Consider the following 17,870-nt stretch of genomic DNA (forward strand, 5'->3'; position numbering starts at 1 on the left):
TGTGGGATTTTTTTGTTTTATAAATGTCCCTCAAGACCCCCTGATGACCCAGTAATTCATTTTTGCGCACTGTAGTACACATTTAGTTTTTTGCTTGTAGCTCTCATACTCTACTTGCCACTCCTCTAAGTCCTGATGTTTCTTAGAGAGGACAACAGAACCTTTAAAATTATATCACATGTGTGGGGGTGTGGCCTTGCCAATTGTTTTTCCCACCTTTTCAAAATGGCTGGCGTGCCCACAAGCACATTTTATGGAAGAAAGAAAGGTAAGCTTGATATTTACAATTAAAATGTTTTGTTAAACTCAGATTTTTATTTTATTCAAAAAATAAACATCTAGTAAATAATTTCAGGGGTCTTTAAGAATTAGGCTCATTTACTTTCACAGGGAACATGACTAATTTATTAATGTGTGCTCTACACATTGGGACTTTATATTTATATTTATTTCACTTTTTCCTAATACCCAACTTTTGACAAAGGCGGAGAGAATTCTTAACACAATTATTAAGGGAGATTCAAACATAGATTTTTCAAAATATGAGAGGGTCAGGACCCACTAAAAGCCACAGAGAAGATTATCGAGATGCAGTGGCAGATGTAATAGAGAAAGACACAGGGCCACCTGAAATCTGTCGTCCTATCTGGTGCAAAACCAACATGTAGTAGAATCTGGAATTTTGATTTTGAGTTAAAAATAAAATATGGGTAAAATGCAGAAATCTTTTCCAGTAAAGTAAAAAAAAATAAGTGTCGCAATTATAGTTGAATCCATAACACCTAATTGTTTCTACGAGATCACGTCGTTGCTGAAAGTTATCAGTGATCTCAATGTGTGAAAAGAACTCACAGTATCTGGAGTTTAAGCTCCTCTTGGCTGAGAAACCTGGGACAAACATGTGAACAAGACCTGAATAATACCAGTAATGAAGACTTCTCTCCAAAGATCAATAAAAGGAAGCCCCAATCTGATGAGAGTCTAGCAAAATATGGTTCACTCCACTTGCCTGAAATGGTTAGCAGTCCAAGGCATTTCAGTTGTAGAATGATTGGGTACAACAATGAAACAGATGTGAGATGAGGGAAGTGCCAAATGTTCCTTTGTGTCTCCAAATAAAATCAGTACTTCCTCAGATATCCTAAATAAATTGACTTTTGTGAAATAGACAGTTCAGTGCCATCACTTATTCCTAAACCAATAGTTTACAGCTAGTGAAGTGTCAGTGACTTCTGGGTTGGTCCCTGATCTTCATCTTATGAGATTGTTATTTTAATAACACTTGATTCATTTAAAAGAAAAAAAAGAAAAAAGAAAAAACGAAAATATTTTCTCCCTGTTTTTTCTTGTTCTCTGGGTCTCAGGAGGACATTACGTCCCTCTCCACTACAAGACTCTTGTTATGTCTACAAAACAGTCATATTAAAATCATCCTCAATTCTATTCTGGCGCTGTCTCCCGACTTTTCCTGACCTGATTCTGCGCGTGAACGGAGCAGCAACACAGACAACTCGACTAACGTACTACCTTAATTTCACTATAGGGCACGCACACATCAATGCAACCAAACACACTTTGCTATAAATCTAGTTAATTTTAGTTAGTTTTGTGAACATTCAGTACAGTTTTAGTTAGTATTTCTTTTTTTTTTGATTTTATTACCGTTAACGCAAATTTTCCACTTCTACTTTTCGTTATTTCATTTGTTGTCTTTAATAATAATAATCTCCTCTGCACCCTGAATAAACACCATTAACATGATCAACCTTTTGCTGCTTGTTATTACACTATGTTATTGAATCAAATACTTCATGCTTATGTGGTTTACGACATTATATGTATCTAAATCTCCACTTTGTGTCTAAATGTTTGAAGGATTTTTGAGGGTCAAATTTTGAGAATTTGACCATAGTGAAAGTTATGGCATTATCACCCCCTTTGGGGATTACCTGTTTCCAGTTTTGATGATATTCCTCCCCGTTCTTTATTTTTGCAAGTACCCCTCTTCGGTGGCGAGAAACTGTTGGTGTGATCAAGCGGGTGCTGTAAAAACAAAAGCTCAGGACAGAACAGTCACCAGTCATGTACTTCATTCAAAATTAACAAATATCAAGCTTCATATTGATCCTCTGAGTGTAATGGTACATTTTAATTTCCACTTCTCAAAACTAAAAACAATATTTTCTTTATTTTACTCTTGTTCTTGTGCAGCACCACCCCTCAGCACATGCCCCTGTTATTTTATCTTACTTTTAAAGTGTTGACTACTTCAAGAGAGCGCCCAAAAGACGGGGACCAGTGTTTATCATTACATATCTCCATTTTGAGTGTGGCTGTCTATCATTCCCCTCTTATTCATAGACCTCGGTGGAGGGTTTTTTGTTTGTTTGTTTTTTTTTCTAAAATTAATTGACTCTCTATAGTGACCCACTATGGTTAATAATAACATGCTCAGTCATGAGTGGGATCAAACCTTTTCTTCACTTTAGCATTTAATATTCCCAACAATATAATGTAATACCTTAATTAAAACACAGCTACTAAAACACAATTTCCTTAATGCAAACATCAGTAGCTCAAAATTAGCAACCAAAGGGTTCAGTCTGCAGTTCACACTGCTGTGAAGCTACAGCTCTTTAGTCTCTGTCATTCTTCTGTTCTTGCAGACAAAACAAAGCAAAACAAAACATCCACCCTTCTTTTACAGGCTGGGTGAATTGTCTGTGGACATTCAATAATCCTAAAGTCAGCACCGTTTTTGTCTCAGTATCAAGTCAGTTAAACTTTTAGTCGTCAGTCCATGACTTTCAGTCATCAGTCATATGCATACATCCACACACATTCATACCAAAAGTTGCTGATAATGGAGTCTCACGCGCAGCCTATTCGAGGCTCCATCACCAGCAAGATGACGTCATCATTTTAAAGGAAACAGCTCCTTGTTTGTTTTTCCTTCTTTGGACTGGATTGACTCGCTGCAATCCTTTTAGGCTTCAGGATCAGTGTCCCATATAAGTGAATTTTCTCCCAAGCTCATTATAATCATGGAGAAAAAATACTTTGCGACTGTTTTCAATAAGAATATTTTATAGCGCTTTAAAGTTCAATCTCTCAGGCCTGGATTAAAGAGCTGATTTGTTAAATCAGGAACTCACAAAATACCAAAATATCACCACCGGTGGATCACACCTCTCAGATGTTCTTATCTCAGTGCACTGTAACAAAAGCAAACCCAGACGTAACCAATTAAACACTCATATAATAACAGATACTGGGGCCCATTGCAAACATGTCCAAAGTTCAAACCATCTTTCTCTCTCTTAGAGAAAGAGAACAATCCAAACCTCACTGATAGAATCAACCTAGTATCAAACAAAACCCAAAGATCAACCAAAACTCCTTTTTGCACCAACAAAACATGTTGGATTTACTTGACTCAATAGTGGACACTAGTTACACACCAACTCTTTACCTTGGCAAAAACGTAAACAACTAAGTTGAATCAACACAACCTTTTCATAATCTCTTCGAAATAAAACTCACACCATTCATTCATCATTTTCGCTCTGTACCACTGCTCCTTGTTAGACTGTGTGAAGCACAGTAAACAATTCAGTGGAGGCTTTGAGCCATAAACAGACATCACGCACAGACATTGTTTTCATTATCAAAGTGCTTCAGACCATGTCCTCTAAATCTACACAAATGCCCTCTGCGTGGCATGAAATACATTTAAGCAATAAATAATCAATCAGTTCTTGCTGTTGTAACCAACTCCGTATTTGGATGTTTGTGTGCAGCATTTGTTAGTAAAGCATTCTTCATTGCATCAGCGTGTGTGTGTGTGTGTGGATCACTTCTCAGTTCATTGAATCAACATTTTAATTTGTGTGTGTGTGTGTGTCATTTCTCCCTCAATCAACGAGTGCATATGTTCATATGTATGTTTCTTTTCACTCTGAGTCGGTGCATGTAGATGTGTGTGTTTGTGTGGGTGTTTGTGTTCATCACTTTCCTGTTGTAGTGTTCTGGGTAAACCACGGCCTGAAGCGTGCCCTGGGTCCTGCCCTCCTCCTTTTCAGTCTGTTTGCATCCATTGGTGCTGCTGCTCAGAGTTCTGTCCATACTGGTTCTGGCCCCAATTGAGGCAGTCCTTTTCTCCAGTGTCCAGCATCTTCTCCTTATTTCGCTCCTCCTTAACTTGACCCTTTTGCTTCGGTCTTCCTTCAGGGTTTTGATACGCAGCTCAATTGTCTGGATGTCCGTTTGTTGCTTGCAGAAGTGCGACTGCTGTCCGTTTGTTTGCAGGTGGAACGGCTGACATCCAGAAGGTGTATAGGAGAGTCTGCAGCTTCCACCTCCCCAGTGGAAGACCTCAATCTTTGTTCTGTTAGTTTCACACAGGCCTCAAGGCTCTCTGGGATCCCTGCTTGCACTTTCAAGCCCACGGCTGAGGTCGTAGTCGTGGTCCCATTCCACGGGAATGGAGTCCATGGTTGTTTGGGTGTCTCGGCCCGAGCGTTCAGTCCAGAGCTGGGCAGCCCAGGACGCTGAGCGATCGGAGGACGGCAGAGGCGACAGGAAGCCATCCCCCTAACGTTCGCTCCATAGCAGACCGGACAAATCACACTGCTCATCTAGCTCCAGGATGCTCCGGCCTGATTTCAAGTCCGGTGTCTAGGACTCCAAGCCTGATGGGTTCGATTTTCAGCTAGCTCCTCCTGGGCCATGCTCAGTTTCTGCTCTGATGCCTCGAGGTCTTATTGAGGGCAGAAACCTCAGAGTCTTTTCCGTAGAAATCAGATTTAAGTCCATTGATGTTTTCCTTGCTTTGCTCCACGGCCTTTTGCGGCTCTGCTGTTCGGCTCTTCTCAGAGGTCAGCTCCTGGCCGAGCCCCGACACCTGTGCCTTCAGCTTATTTTCTCCTGGTGTTTTGTCCATTCTGAGGTGACCTCAGTTACTCCTCCTGTCCCTGGCACGCCCTTTTTGCTGCCCGATGGTCATTGTTGGTCCGTCACTGTCCTGCACAGTTTTAATGCAGAGTGGTTAAGGTCAGCATGGTTTTGCTCGGCCTCACTTTTCATCTGGGCTTAATGGGCGTCTCGTCACAGCTCTGTCAGCTGAAGCTGTCTTTTTCCATATGGCAAGAATGTAAAGAGTGTGTGAGAGGGGTGTGTCCAATCAGGCACAATGCTGGTGGCTTTGCGAGTGCCTCGTTTTCCAAATCCAGATGTTTATTTGTCACGTACACAGCAACAGAGAGAACAGTCTGTTGCTGGGATGGCTGAGGTCTTTCACGATCTTCCTGGTCTTGGTCCAGCACCGCCTGCTGTAGATTGAGTGCAGGTCAGGGTGCTCGGAGCGGATGGTGCGCTCAGCTGATTGCACAACCCTCTGTAGTGCTTGTCTGTCCGGCATGGTGCTGTTCCCGAACCAGACAGTGATATAGCTGCTCAGGATGCTCTCAATAATTCCTTTATATAAGGTGGTCAGAATCGGTGGTGGGAGCCGGGCCTTTCTCAGTCTTCTCAGAAAGAAAAGACGCTGACAGAAATCTCCCCGTGTAGTGAAACGGGCCTTGGATTACCGCTCTCCGTCTCTGCTGCATGAGATCATTTTCCTGCAGCACTGTTGACATTTTCAAGTTGTCGTTGCGGGTTCAGCTGCTTTAGCATTTAGTCAGGGTCACATCAAAGATGGTAGAGGAGAGAGCAAAGATGGTAGAGGGGAGAGCAGGAGTCCAGGGTCAGCCTCGGCTTTTCCGGGCCGACAAAGCAGCCTGTAATCAAGCATAAAGAGAAAAAACAAAACAAAACAAAAACAAAAACAAACGAACAGGAAAATCATGTTGTATTGGCTGTGTTACTCAGAGAGGGGAAAAACAACGGGACCAGGCCCTGTGTCAGCCTTCTCTCCCCCTTTTTTTTTGTTTTTTCTCACCATATAATCCTCTCATAACTCACCAAGCTGACAGGACAACACAGGTACATGTTAAAATTCTTAAGATCATGTTTAAAGCACAAAAATGGAATTTTCTTTCATTCAGTAATCACTTGTATTAATCAATCAGAAGAAAACATGTCACAGTTTGACTTTTATTAACCACTAAATTTGTCGTGTTATCACTGGTTGTGATTTTTTTTTTTTTTTTTTTTTGAAGTTAAGTTGTTGTCCTGCAACCCAGAGGGTTTATTTGTTAGTAGTGGATAAACTTTATTGTGCAACGGCGGGTGTATGTTAAGTTTCACTGCTTTAAACTTGCTGGAAAATCTTCACGTGTTCATGGGTGTAAGCTGTTTCTTCATTGCGTGTATGTGCGTTTGTACATGGGCTAATTTAACGTTTTTTCTCAAACGAGGCATTTCTCTAGCACGTGCCTCTCTCTCACATTTCTCTGCTTGTGTGTTTTTATTTCACCTTTTTGTTGTGATGCTCCAGGCGCCTTCCCAACCTCCACAAGTCTGTTGGCCGCAATTTTATGTGTTAAACTTCTCTTAATTTCTCCTTTAATTCTCTGCTAGCTGCTGTCTTTTCCACAGCTGCTGATTCTTGCTGAGTTTGGTTTCCATTACTATAATTTTGCTTCGGCCGCCGTGCTTGTGGGGGCAGTTGGTCCAGCCCTGTAGCCACCTGTATCAACACACTGAGAGATTTATTTAATATCATTTTCATCACTGTTAAATAGACTAGCAGGCAAGACGCCCACCTTTGCACTGCAGACTACATGCCAGTCTCCCAACACACTCCTCTCTGAGTTTCAGCTTTAAAACCCAACCTCATTCACACCCTAGTCATTCGAAACCTTATTTGTAGTATCATAATCAGCAAAATCAGCGTTTTAATTACAGGCATGTATCATTGTTTGCAAATCAAAATTATAAAACTCAAAAACACGCTATACAGGAAGCAAAGTCCTCTGTGCGCGTCACAGCTCATTTGCATGTTCACACACCGTCTAAAAATAGCTCGCAGCGCTGCAGTGCGCTGTCGTCACACACAGGGTCACACAAAGCTCAGACAAAACTCTTCTATTTTATATTACAAAGACGTCTTGTATTTACAATCACTGACAGGCCTGACAGATTCAGCGCCTAACAAATTTCGACAAATTTAACCATAACGGGTCCAACCGAAGAAAGTTAACTTTTTTGTAATCAATTAAACAGTATCTGTTACTTCTGGAACAGTTTCTGACCTAATTTCTAAAATCCCTAACTCAATTTAACAGTATCCAAACAAGCACATGACACCGTTTAAAACGGTGAGGAGACTCGGTAACTCCTAGCTTATTTCGGGATGCCCTGTACCCCACAGTTAAACCAAAACTGAACTACCCCTGTTCGCCGACAGGTCAAGACCGCGCGTCCACGGCCAGGAGGGAGCGTAACCTCCGGGCTATGTGCTTCTTAGCATCTTCCAGTGCCGTCCTATAACAATTTTCACCTAACCGATTTTGAGAAATTTTACCATAACGGGTCTCACCGAAGAAAGATAACTTTTTTACGACCAATTCAACAGTCTCTGTTACTTCTGGAACAGTTTCTGACCTAATTTGTAAAACTATTAAACAGTATCTGTTACTTCTGGAACAGTTTCTGTCCTAATTTCCCTACCAAACTACCTGAGCCTTCAGCTCAACATCCAGGGACTCAAACCCAACATTCTCTGTTACTTCTGGAACAGTTTCATATTTCTTCAACTTCATTAAATACTCTTAAGCAACTTTAACTGCATACCACACGGTGATTCTCATCAAAATCAAAACAGACACTCTACCAGTAATTTCAGTGAGTAGACTTTAATTTAGTCATATCCAATTTGGCACATTTTGGAAATCATTCAACAGGTAGTGCCTTACCTTTAGATAAGCCGGCTTTTGTCCACTCACATCAGACCACTAGCTCGTGCCTGTCCGTTCGACAACCTCGGACCGTCCAAACTTTTAAATTCCACCCCAATACCACAGGACGAGCCCCCAAGCTGTTAAGGTTCAAAATATTGGGGATGGAGACAAGAGAAAAAACCACAATAACAACACTGGTCCGGCCGGGTTGAGTCAAACGATGATTTAATGATCACACACGTGGGAGATGGACACTGATGCAGACAGCCTCAAAATCTCAAAATGGTGGAGCATTGCTCAAACTTTTATAACCTCTGGTGCCTCCACCTTATCATAAAAAGCCTAAACATTCACATGCTCTCTCTCACCCAGCGCCTAAGCTACGACCTTGGCTCCCTGTTTATCTGCTCCTGCTGAAATGGGGCAGAAAACTCCAGCACACTCTGTTCTCTTCTACTCAGACAAATTAGACAATAACCTTCTGCGAACAGTATTTCTTATAACTCAGCAATATAATGCATCATAAAACAATATCATTCATTCACAACAAGTCAGCAATTTAATGTAATGCAAATCAGTTTAACTAATGCAATAGTTATCAGCTTCTTCTAATTCAGGAGAATAATGCAAACTAAAACTACATAATAATTCACAATCTTTAATTAGGGGTATAACATGGCATAAAATAATATCATAATTTTACAAACCCCAAGTAAACTATTATGTGCATCTTCTTTTGCATGTGTCTAATACAATCTTAATTGTGTTTTTTTTATTTTAATTTGATTAATTTGTGGGGGGGAACATGCATTTTGGGTAATGACATGCATAATACTGTAAAGGAACGGAGTCCCCTGTGCACACCGTTCAAGAAGCCACAGACCTTTCCACTGGTCCAGCTGCAAAGACGGGGCTGACAATGGAGGCAGTTCGGTGAGTGTGCTTTTCTCTATTTCCTTTACCTTAGCGAGTCCTAACAAACCAACATGAGCTGTGTTGTGGTTTGGAGGCTTTTAACGGTCAGAGCGAGTGTTCTGGTGTTAGCTGTTCATTCTAAAACATCATTACCTCTGACTTATCCATGTCTTCTGACATTCTCATTGTCTCTTATGAGCACATAATGGTGTATTTTATTAAGGGTCATCTAGTGGTATTGGTTCCGTATTGATTAAATCTAACATTTTGCAAGACAGAGCTTTTATTCAGGTCAGTAACTGATCATTTGTTTTGCTTGTCATAAACTGATCTTTTTGTCCATGTATGTTCTCCACTCGTCAGTGAGCCACTGAATAAGGCTGGAACCAAAGGAGCTCCTATAAATATTGGGTCAAATCACATCCAAATTCAATGCAAGAACGAAGCGGTGTATCAGTACCATGTTACATTTACGTAAGTATCATATAACATTCAAGACCACTTGTTGCGTACAAGGAAACAAAGTTTATGTCTAAAAACTGGAGGAAATGTTGGAAAGCTTTAATCATAGTTTCAGGTAATACAGGGACTGGTTCTAATACAATGTAGGCACTGGTAGCTGCGTCACTGCCTACACAGACAGGCAGTAGACAGTTTTTCACAATAAATGCTCTGTTTTGTTCACCATAAAGATGGTTTACCTGCATATAAATCTGCCTCACACATAGAGTAGAATTAAAATTACAGGAGCAAAAGATTATAAATACTTGATTTTCAGTATATTGTTATTCTTGACATACAAAAAGTGCAGTGTTTCCAGCTCAACATCCAGCCTAACATTCCTGTCTGAACAAACTAACTGAAAATTACACTAAAGTGATATTTGGACTAATTCTCTGTCTATGATCCTTAACAGATTTTAGTCTACTTTCGGCTCTTATTAGTCCGTTGATTATAAGTGAGCAATTAATGAAACCCAGAGAGCTCCTGTTACCAACACTCACATGTCTATAAAATTATGCAGGTATTTTGGGAAAATCTTAATGTTTACTAGGATTTAACATTTTGCCAGACAACAATGAAAATGTAGGATCAGCTTAAATTACACTGAAGAACCACAGAGAAACTTGAAGTTTGTTCATTCAGTATCGTTACCCGTGTTAATATTTACTGTGTATTTTGTGATGTGAATTTCTTACCCAGTCCTAATGTCGAATCAGTGGCGATGCGTTTCGGCATGATGAAAGACCACCGTCCAACCACAGGTGAAGTTGTGGCATTTGACGGTTCGATACTGTACCTTCCTGTTAAACTGAAAGACGTGAGTATCACAGTTGTTACAGTCACCATGCTAAATTTAAAACTTAATACGCTCTTTTTAAAATAAATATATATATATATATATATATATATATATATACATATATATATATATATATATACTATTTTTGCACAGGTGGTTGTTCTCAAGAGTTTGAGACGGACCGATAATCAGGAAATACAAATCAAAATTCAAATGACGAAGATTTTACCACCGAGCTCAGATTTGTGCATTCCCTTCTACAATGTGGTGCTCAGGAGGTATTATGTCAGAGACACATTATATCCTTTCTATTTTACACAATAAGCCCGACTGCTGTTAAGAGTCCTAAACAGCAATGATTGTTTCCCACCGTGTGCCGTTATAAAGGAAGTTTAAATTACAGGATATGACACAGTGTTCCTCTCGTTTTTTCAAGGGTGATGAAAATCATTGGACTAAAGCTGGTGGGCAGAAACCATTATGATCCAGAAAGCGCAGTCATTCTTGGAAAACACCGGTAAGTCGTGAGATTTGTTGTAGCACCAAAGGATACCTGCTAAAATCAGGCAGCGCAGTTTCATTCACTAGTCTACCGGTTTTTCTAGACTCCAGGTTTGGCCAGGCTACTCAACTGGTATCAAGCGCACAGATGGAGGCCTGTACCTGTGTATTGATGTCTCTCACAAAGTCTTGCGGAATGACTCTGTGCTGGATGTCATGTGAGTTTACACAACAAAAAGCATCAGCATACAAACATGCTCGAGCTGCTGCAGATAGATTCATGTCTGTGACTGTATCTCCAGCCACAGATGATTTTGCAACATTTCTAATGGCCTTTAGTGATTATCGAGCATTATTAACTTTGACCAAGCTTTCCCTGTTAGGCTTGAGCAGAACAGTCTAATAAAGGCTCCGTTCCATAGTGTGAAAAAAGAAAAACACGTGCTTGTGTTGGGCTGTCTGCCAGGAACACGTTGTACCAACAGAGCAAGGAAAACTTTCAAGATGAATGCACCAAAGAACTCGTCGGCAGCATTGTCATCACCCGCTACAACAACCGCACCTACCGCATTGATGCCATTGAGTGGAACAAATCACCCAAAGACACCTTCACTTTGATGGATGGCACTGTAACTACCTTTGTGGACTATTACAGGTTAGACTGCTTTTTCCTACAGCAAACTGTTTTTGTGTGTGTTTGTGTAGTGAAATATCGGCAGTTCGGTCTTCATACCAACCCAACAATGAAAAGATCAGTTGGATCTGGGTTTTTTTTTTTCTTTTCTCCGTTTTCCCCAATGCTCATGTGATTGCATGTTTGTTTGTTTTTTTGTTTAACAGCAAAAACTATGGCATTACAATCAAAGAGATGGACCAGCCTTTACTCCTGCATCGGCCAAAGGAGAGGTCCAGACAAGGCGGGAAGGTAAAAACCTATGTTTTTAAAAAAGTTTTATTCAACAGTTCAGTGCAACAACACTATTTGTGTCTCCGGGAGATATTTTTAAAGTCAGTACTAAATATGGAATGATGATTTCCACATGCCTAATGCTAGTATTAACTCATTCACTGCCAGCCATTGGCAGTGAATGAGTTAAACCCATTGACTCATTCACTGCAATTGACGGCTATAGACATCAATGGCAGTGAATGAGTTAATAAAAGCTCAAGACACACAGACAGATTTTTATGCAGGCTCGATGAAGTAGATCAGTCATCTGACATGTTTTTCTAAGAATGCCACTTCACATTCATGTTCACGTTTCTTTAATTTATGTTTGTCCAAATAGTTACCAGAGGGTTAGTAGGGTTGGGTGATTGGATAAATATATTGACTATCGATGATAGGCTGAGCCCATCGGCGATCGTTTTTCCAAGGGCGATTTATTTATTTATTTGCCCATGAGTAAGTTTGCTAATAATGATGGCGATAACATAAGCAATCAACAGAAAAAAAAATAATAGTGCCTCTTTCATCTGCGAGCAAATGCACCCTCCTCAGAGTGCGCCCAAATGGTTGTTGATGGAGCTGCAGAAGCTGATGGTAGCCTAGCATGCTCAGCCGGATGGTGGACACATACATGCTCATGCAAGTTAGTCGTGTTTGAGTACTTTGCTCGCACTAGACGTCTGCACAACTGGCACACTGCTTTGGTTACATCCGTAGGTTTACCTCTTTCATCTCAAATTGGCGACTATATATTTTTAGTGCTGTCAGCATTAACGCGCCGTCATCATGACTAATGCAATTAATAATTAACCCATCTGGAGCGCAGACTGAGTCACAATCCCTGAAATGTCTCTTTCAACACATTTCGGGCAGTTTGTCCAAAGTTTGTTCAGTCTGCGCTCCAGATGGGTTGAGCACGTTTAAAAATTTTAATCGCGTTAATCGTGATGACCGCGTTAACGCTGACAGCACTAATGTTTTTTGGGAAATTACTTCGTCCATGTTTGGACTTCTTCTGTGTTGTAAACGCACAAATCAGTCCATGCATGATTACGTTGCTCCAACCATCAAAAAGCCTGCGCATGCCTGAATATATCGCCCAACCCTAGAGGTTAGTCAGCCTGGATGATTAGTTATCATGTAAGACTCAACATCTGTGTGAGATGGGATGAAGCTAAGTAAGTGAAAACCAATAAAAATATGAATAAAAACTTTATCTTAATGCATGCATGTCAAGCAGAGCTGTACACAGCTGTATGCACTCTTGTGCTTTGTTGTACCGAAGATGTAAAAAACTAAGTTCAAAAGTTTTTATAACAACTAATTGTTCATTTGTTGCAGCAAATCATCACTGGTGAGATCCTTTTAGTCCCAGAGCTTTCCTTCATGACAGGAATTCCTGAGAAAATGAGGAAGGACTTCAGAGCTATGAAGGTAAGCTTAATGTGTCAGTAAACTTTCCTTACTCTTAGGAGCTGCCCATCTAATTTAATGTTAGTGTTAATACACACTGTGTATGTTGGTTGAAAACAGAACATATAGCATTTTAAAAATCAGTTGTCTTAAGAGTGTTCAATATTAAAGTGTTCAAATTTTGCTAGTTTAAACTTTGAGTGTAAACACTTGATTTCTACACAGCAGAGAAAGAGCCTGACCATTGTAAACATTGACAACGACACGGTAGTGCAATGCTTTGCTAACATAACCGTCAGAACAAAGATGTCTTATGATTATTGTCAGTAATGGAAATTTCCAAGAACAAATTCTGGTCTGAAAACCTTCATGAAAGTAATTGTAATGAATAAAATAACTTGTGGAAACCTGACTGCTCAAAGAGAATATTGCTCTTTTTAACATGTTCTAGGACTTGACAATGCACATTAACGTGAGTGGTGAGCAGCATACTCACTCAATAAAGCAACTTCTGAAGAACATCAACACCAATCCTGAAAGTCTGAATGAGCTTGGTGGTTGGGGACTGGAGGTTGGCACAGAAATCTTGATGGTAGGAATTTTGTCTCTTTAGAAAACTCCTTCATTCAAAGCCCGTGGGCTATTTTCTCCCCAAGAGTTGTCTGAGAAATGCACAGTGAAACCAGTGCCATGCTATAGCCTTTCAGTATGTCGGTACTAAATTCTGACTGACTTGAGGCCATGTTTAATTTCTTTGGTTAGTAAACATAATGCGTACAAAAACAGTTCTTTTAGAAGTGGATGTAAGAGCTTGTCCTTTTTGTTTTCCTTCCTTGTTTGCCCTTTTTCCTTGTGGACGTTTCTTTTTCTCTATTTTTCCCAATATAGTATGAATATTTTTCTCTTTTGCAGCTCAAAGGTAGAACTCTTCCCTTTGAAACCATCTGCCTGCAGTCTTCATCCTTTGCCACTGGTGCTGATGTGTCTTGGTCCAGAGAGGTTGTGAGGGATGCTTCAATCAGCTCTGTAAGTGTTATGAATGCTTATCTGTAGAGCTCTATATAAATGTGCTGTTTCATATCCCAGATCTTGTCTGGTGGTTACCAGAGATGTGTTCAGTCAGCTAAACAATTAAACAGCTGTAAACCATTAATGTTTAAGCATAATGACATGTAACTGTTTGGTCAAACATTGTTAGTTCTCCTCTCTGTGATGAAAATTTGGAAATTAAAAAAAAAAAAAAAAGCTACATTCAGTTGGGAACTGAATTTGAAACATTGGAAATCATGAGTGAGTCATTTTGTTATCACTATGTTTTTAAAATAGGACATGAAAATGTCCCTCAGAATGTAAACTAAAAAAAGACATTTTATCTGTAGTTCTGCCAGCTTGTTTTATGTGTGCTTGCTAAGAGTTGCATACCTACAAAATGTGATAAGGCTAAGGATGCCTTATAAACAATGCAATATTCTTTTTACAGTTAAACAGCGACAGTAGTTTGCTAAAGTTTATGAAGTCCTACTTCTGATTGTCCTTTGTCACTGAATGCACAAGAGACAGGAGAAAGATGGGACTGTTTATACACAAACAGCTGATTTGGGGGGAAATGGAGACGCTTGGGGAATAATAAATCTGAAGAGACGAAACCTCAACAACTGAAAGTAGTTAAAGAACAAAACGGCATACACAGTTAATACACTGCTTCCTAAAGTGTCAGTGTGTGAACAAGTTACTTTACCATAATACAAATATGGCTGATTTACACCACTGCTTTCTTTCATTAAACAATCCATGTTACTCTTAGATTCCCTTGAAAACCTGGGCCGTCTTCTACCCTCGACGCTGTACAGCACAGGCTGAAGAGCTTGTTTCCACCTTTAACAAGGTGGCCACACCTATTGGGGTCCAGATGGGTCGACCCATTTGTGTGGAGCTGAGGGATGATCGGACCGAGACTTATGTCAAGACCATCCACTCGCACCTCACGAGTCAGGTATGATGTAGAAAATGTTTAGTTTGACGAAATCTTCATAAATCTCATTTCACTGGTTTTTAGTTCACTACACAAATATTCATTAGAAATATATGAATGCCATCACAGTAATGTGAAGATTTTTATATATATATATTTATATTTATTTATTTATTTATTTATTTAAAGGGGACAGTGCAGTTTAACATAGTTCAAGTGCAAGACATGAAACTGATGTACCGCACAGGTTTATAGCTACTGCTAATTTTCAACAATTGTCCCTTGTTGGGCTTACAATCTAGATGCATTTTACAATAAAACATACATTTTCATAAAACCAAATTACATCATAAATACAATTACAAATTAATAGACAATAATTTAAAATAAAATTAAAATTATTAGTTAAAATTAGAGATGGCACGATACCACTTTTTTATGTCCGATACCGATACCGATATCATAAATTTGGATATCTGCCGATACCGATATGAATCCGATATAGTGTTTTTTAATCAACAAAACTGTTTTTTAAAATATCTTGCTGCATTTTGCAAGTCTGCAAGTTCATACTCAAGTTTAAAACAACAACTACACTAAAGCTATTCTGTTATACCTGTATACAAAAAAAATATTTCATAGTTCAGCAATACTGATCAATCTAATAAACTTAAACCTACACCATCCTCACTATTCTGGTATTTTAAAGAGTACTTAGCGTAAATATTAAGCAACCTAACTAATAGGGTTCCAACTCCCAGCAACAACAAAAATAAATAAATAAAAAATAGGGAACCACCCCTCACGCGCCACCTCATGATGCTTAATCGACGTAATCAACCTTAATTTGATGCAGTGTGAAAAAAAATGCACAGAAATCAATTATTTTTCAAGAAATATTAAATAGATTCAACATCTTTCTTCAACAAAATTGCAGACTGCACAGATGATACCTTCCCAAAGGAAAAAGTACTATAGCTTACTAGGGTATATATATTAGACTTAATAGTCACTATATACAGTAATTGACTTCTATTCATTTTACATCAAATTAAAACTTTGGCTGTCAGATAATTATTTATTAAAAGCTAGACATTTTAAATGAGAATAAGAAAGAAAAGTATGTCTTTGTGCCCCCTTTTCCCTGTTCATGCCCTATCGGCCCCCCTGGCTAAACTTTGCTAGATCCGCCCCTGCACAGTTACGTCAGCTACATAGAAAAAGATCCTGGTGTAGAAAGTAATATTAAATAAATTCTAACAACAGCTTATCAAGCTTAAACGTGCTGCTGTTGTTCAGCCGCTGGTTTCCTCTTTCTGGTGCAAAGTGGGGCAAAAACAAACAAGACAGACGGATTCCCGACAGAAAAGCCGATCAGCTGATCATTAAGCAGTTTCACGATTGAAGTAGCAGCCGGAGAGCGAGAGGCAGTCGCTTGTTAAGCTTAACGCAGGAATGCTTTACAAACATTCAGAGATGGACTTACACACTTGCTTTACTTCTCTCGGGGATAACTTTGTCGGAGATGAAATGCCAGGTTGCTAGCAAAGCTCCAAATGCTATCCAGACCACCGACAGGTCCCGCATGCCACAGCCGCTCTATCACGTGATGCATACTGCTCCGACGTGCTAACGTTCTGAGGTGAGTTACGGCGCGTTGTGAGGTGCTTTCGTGATATTTAATGGATCGGATTACATTTTTTATTTTTCTCCGATATCCGATCCAGTAATTTAGGTCAGTATCAGACCGATACCGATACGTAATATCGGATCGGTCCATCTCTAGTTAAAATGACTACAACTTTGATTTCCCTTTAACCACACTTTACCTTCAATGTAAAGGATCTAATGTCTGTAATCAATTTGATATCGGTTGGAAGTGTGTTCCACAGATGGCAAGCCTTTATATATAGATATATACACACACACACACACACACACACACACACACACACACTAATCACATATACTAATGTTGGATATATTTTCATTTATAAACGTATCATATTTTGTCAATAAAATAACTGACAACCCCTTATAGTTTATTCCAGTTCAAAGAAAAGGTTTGTGTATCCTTTGGCGTTACCAGAACTTGTGAAGTTATTGCATATGATGGACAAATGGAGTGTAACAGACAAGCAGTTGTACTTTTCATGTCTTTATCAAATACATCAAACACCAACTTTTTCTTGCCTAGTGCACACACTCACCAGCCACTTTGTGAAGTACCCCTGTTCAGCTGATTGCCTTATTAATTATTTACTTTAACAATCACATGGCAGCACCTGAGTCCATGGTCATTTCGATCATCTCTGCATACTTAAATGGCCTACTGAAGTTCACTGAGCACTAGAATGCAGAAGAAAGAAACTTAAGGGACTTTGACCATGGTAAAGTTGTTGTTGTTGGCGCAAGACAGGCTTGTCTGAATATTTGAGAAACTGTTGATCTATCGGGATTTTCCCACACAACCGTCTCATGTGTTTATAGAGAATAGTCTGAAGGAGAGAAAATATCTGGTGAGCAGCAGTTAAAAGTTGATAAAAATGTAGGAGTCACTTAAATAACCATTTGTTACAACCAAGCTGTGCAGAAGAGCATCTTTGAATGCACAACATTTTGAACTCTGTAGTAGATGGGCTGCATCAACCGAAGACCACATTGGGTCCCACTCCTGTCTGCTAAAAACTTGAGCTACAGTTTGCACCGGCTTACCAAAATTGGAAAACAGAAGATTGGAAACATGTTGCCTGTTATCAGTTTCTGCTGCAACATTGAGATGGTAGGGTCCAAATTTGGCAAAAGCACAGCATCCCTCATGTCATGTGTCAGCTGTTAATAGCGATGGTGGTGTAACAGTGTGGTGGATATTTTCTTTGCACAGTTGGGACTGCTTTCCAACTGAGAATCATTTCATTCCCATCCCTTAATGACCATCCTGCACCCATCTTTTGATGACTGCTTCCACCTTAA

General features: G+C 39.6%; 1 protein-coding gene across 3 annotated transcripts in view; it reads left to right on the plus strand.

Moving 5' to 3' along the window:
* piwil2 (piwi-like RNA-mediated gene silencing 2) overlaps positions 1–17,870 on the plus strand; it is a 41,200-nt gene that overhangs the window by 14,381 nt on the left and 8,949 nt on the right. For all 3 annotated transcript variants that reach the window (XM_080894217.1, XM_080894216.1, XM_080894218.1), the window contains 12 exons: positions 8,687–8,777; positions 9,123–9,233; positions 9,963–10,080; positions 10,216–10,340; positions 10,499–10,579; positions 10,668–10,781; positions 11,030–11,218; positions 11,404–11,488; positions 12,854–12,946; positions 13,377–13,517; positions 13,838–13,951; positions 14,730–14,918. In XM_080894217.1, coding sequence (XP_080750343.1) covers positions 8,687–8,777; positions 9,123–9,233; positions 9,963–10,080; positions 10,216–10,340; positions 10,499–10,579; positions 10,668–10,781; positions 11,030–11,218; positions 11,404–11,488; positions 12,854–12,946; positions 13,377–13,517; positions 13,838–13,951; positions 14,730–14,918 — 1,451 coding nt within the window. The remainder of the gene's footprint in view (positions 1–8,686; positions 8,778–9,122; positions 9,234–9,962; positions 10,081–10,215; positions 10,341–10,498; positions 10,580–10,667; positions 10,782–11,029; positions 11,219–11,403; positions 11,489–12,853; positions 12,947–13,376; positions 13,518–13,837; positions 13,952–14,729; positions 14,919–17,870) is intronic.

This window comes from Rhamphochromis sp. 'chilingali' (genome assembly GCF_963969265.1).
Source record: "Rhamphochromis sp. 'chilingali' genome assembly, chromosome: 10".
Lineage (NCBI taxonomy): Eukaryota > Metazoa > Chordata > Actinopteri > Cichliformes > Cichlidae > Rhamphochromis > Rhamphochromis sp. 'chilingali'.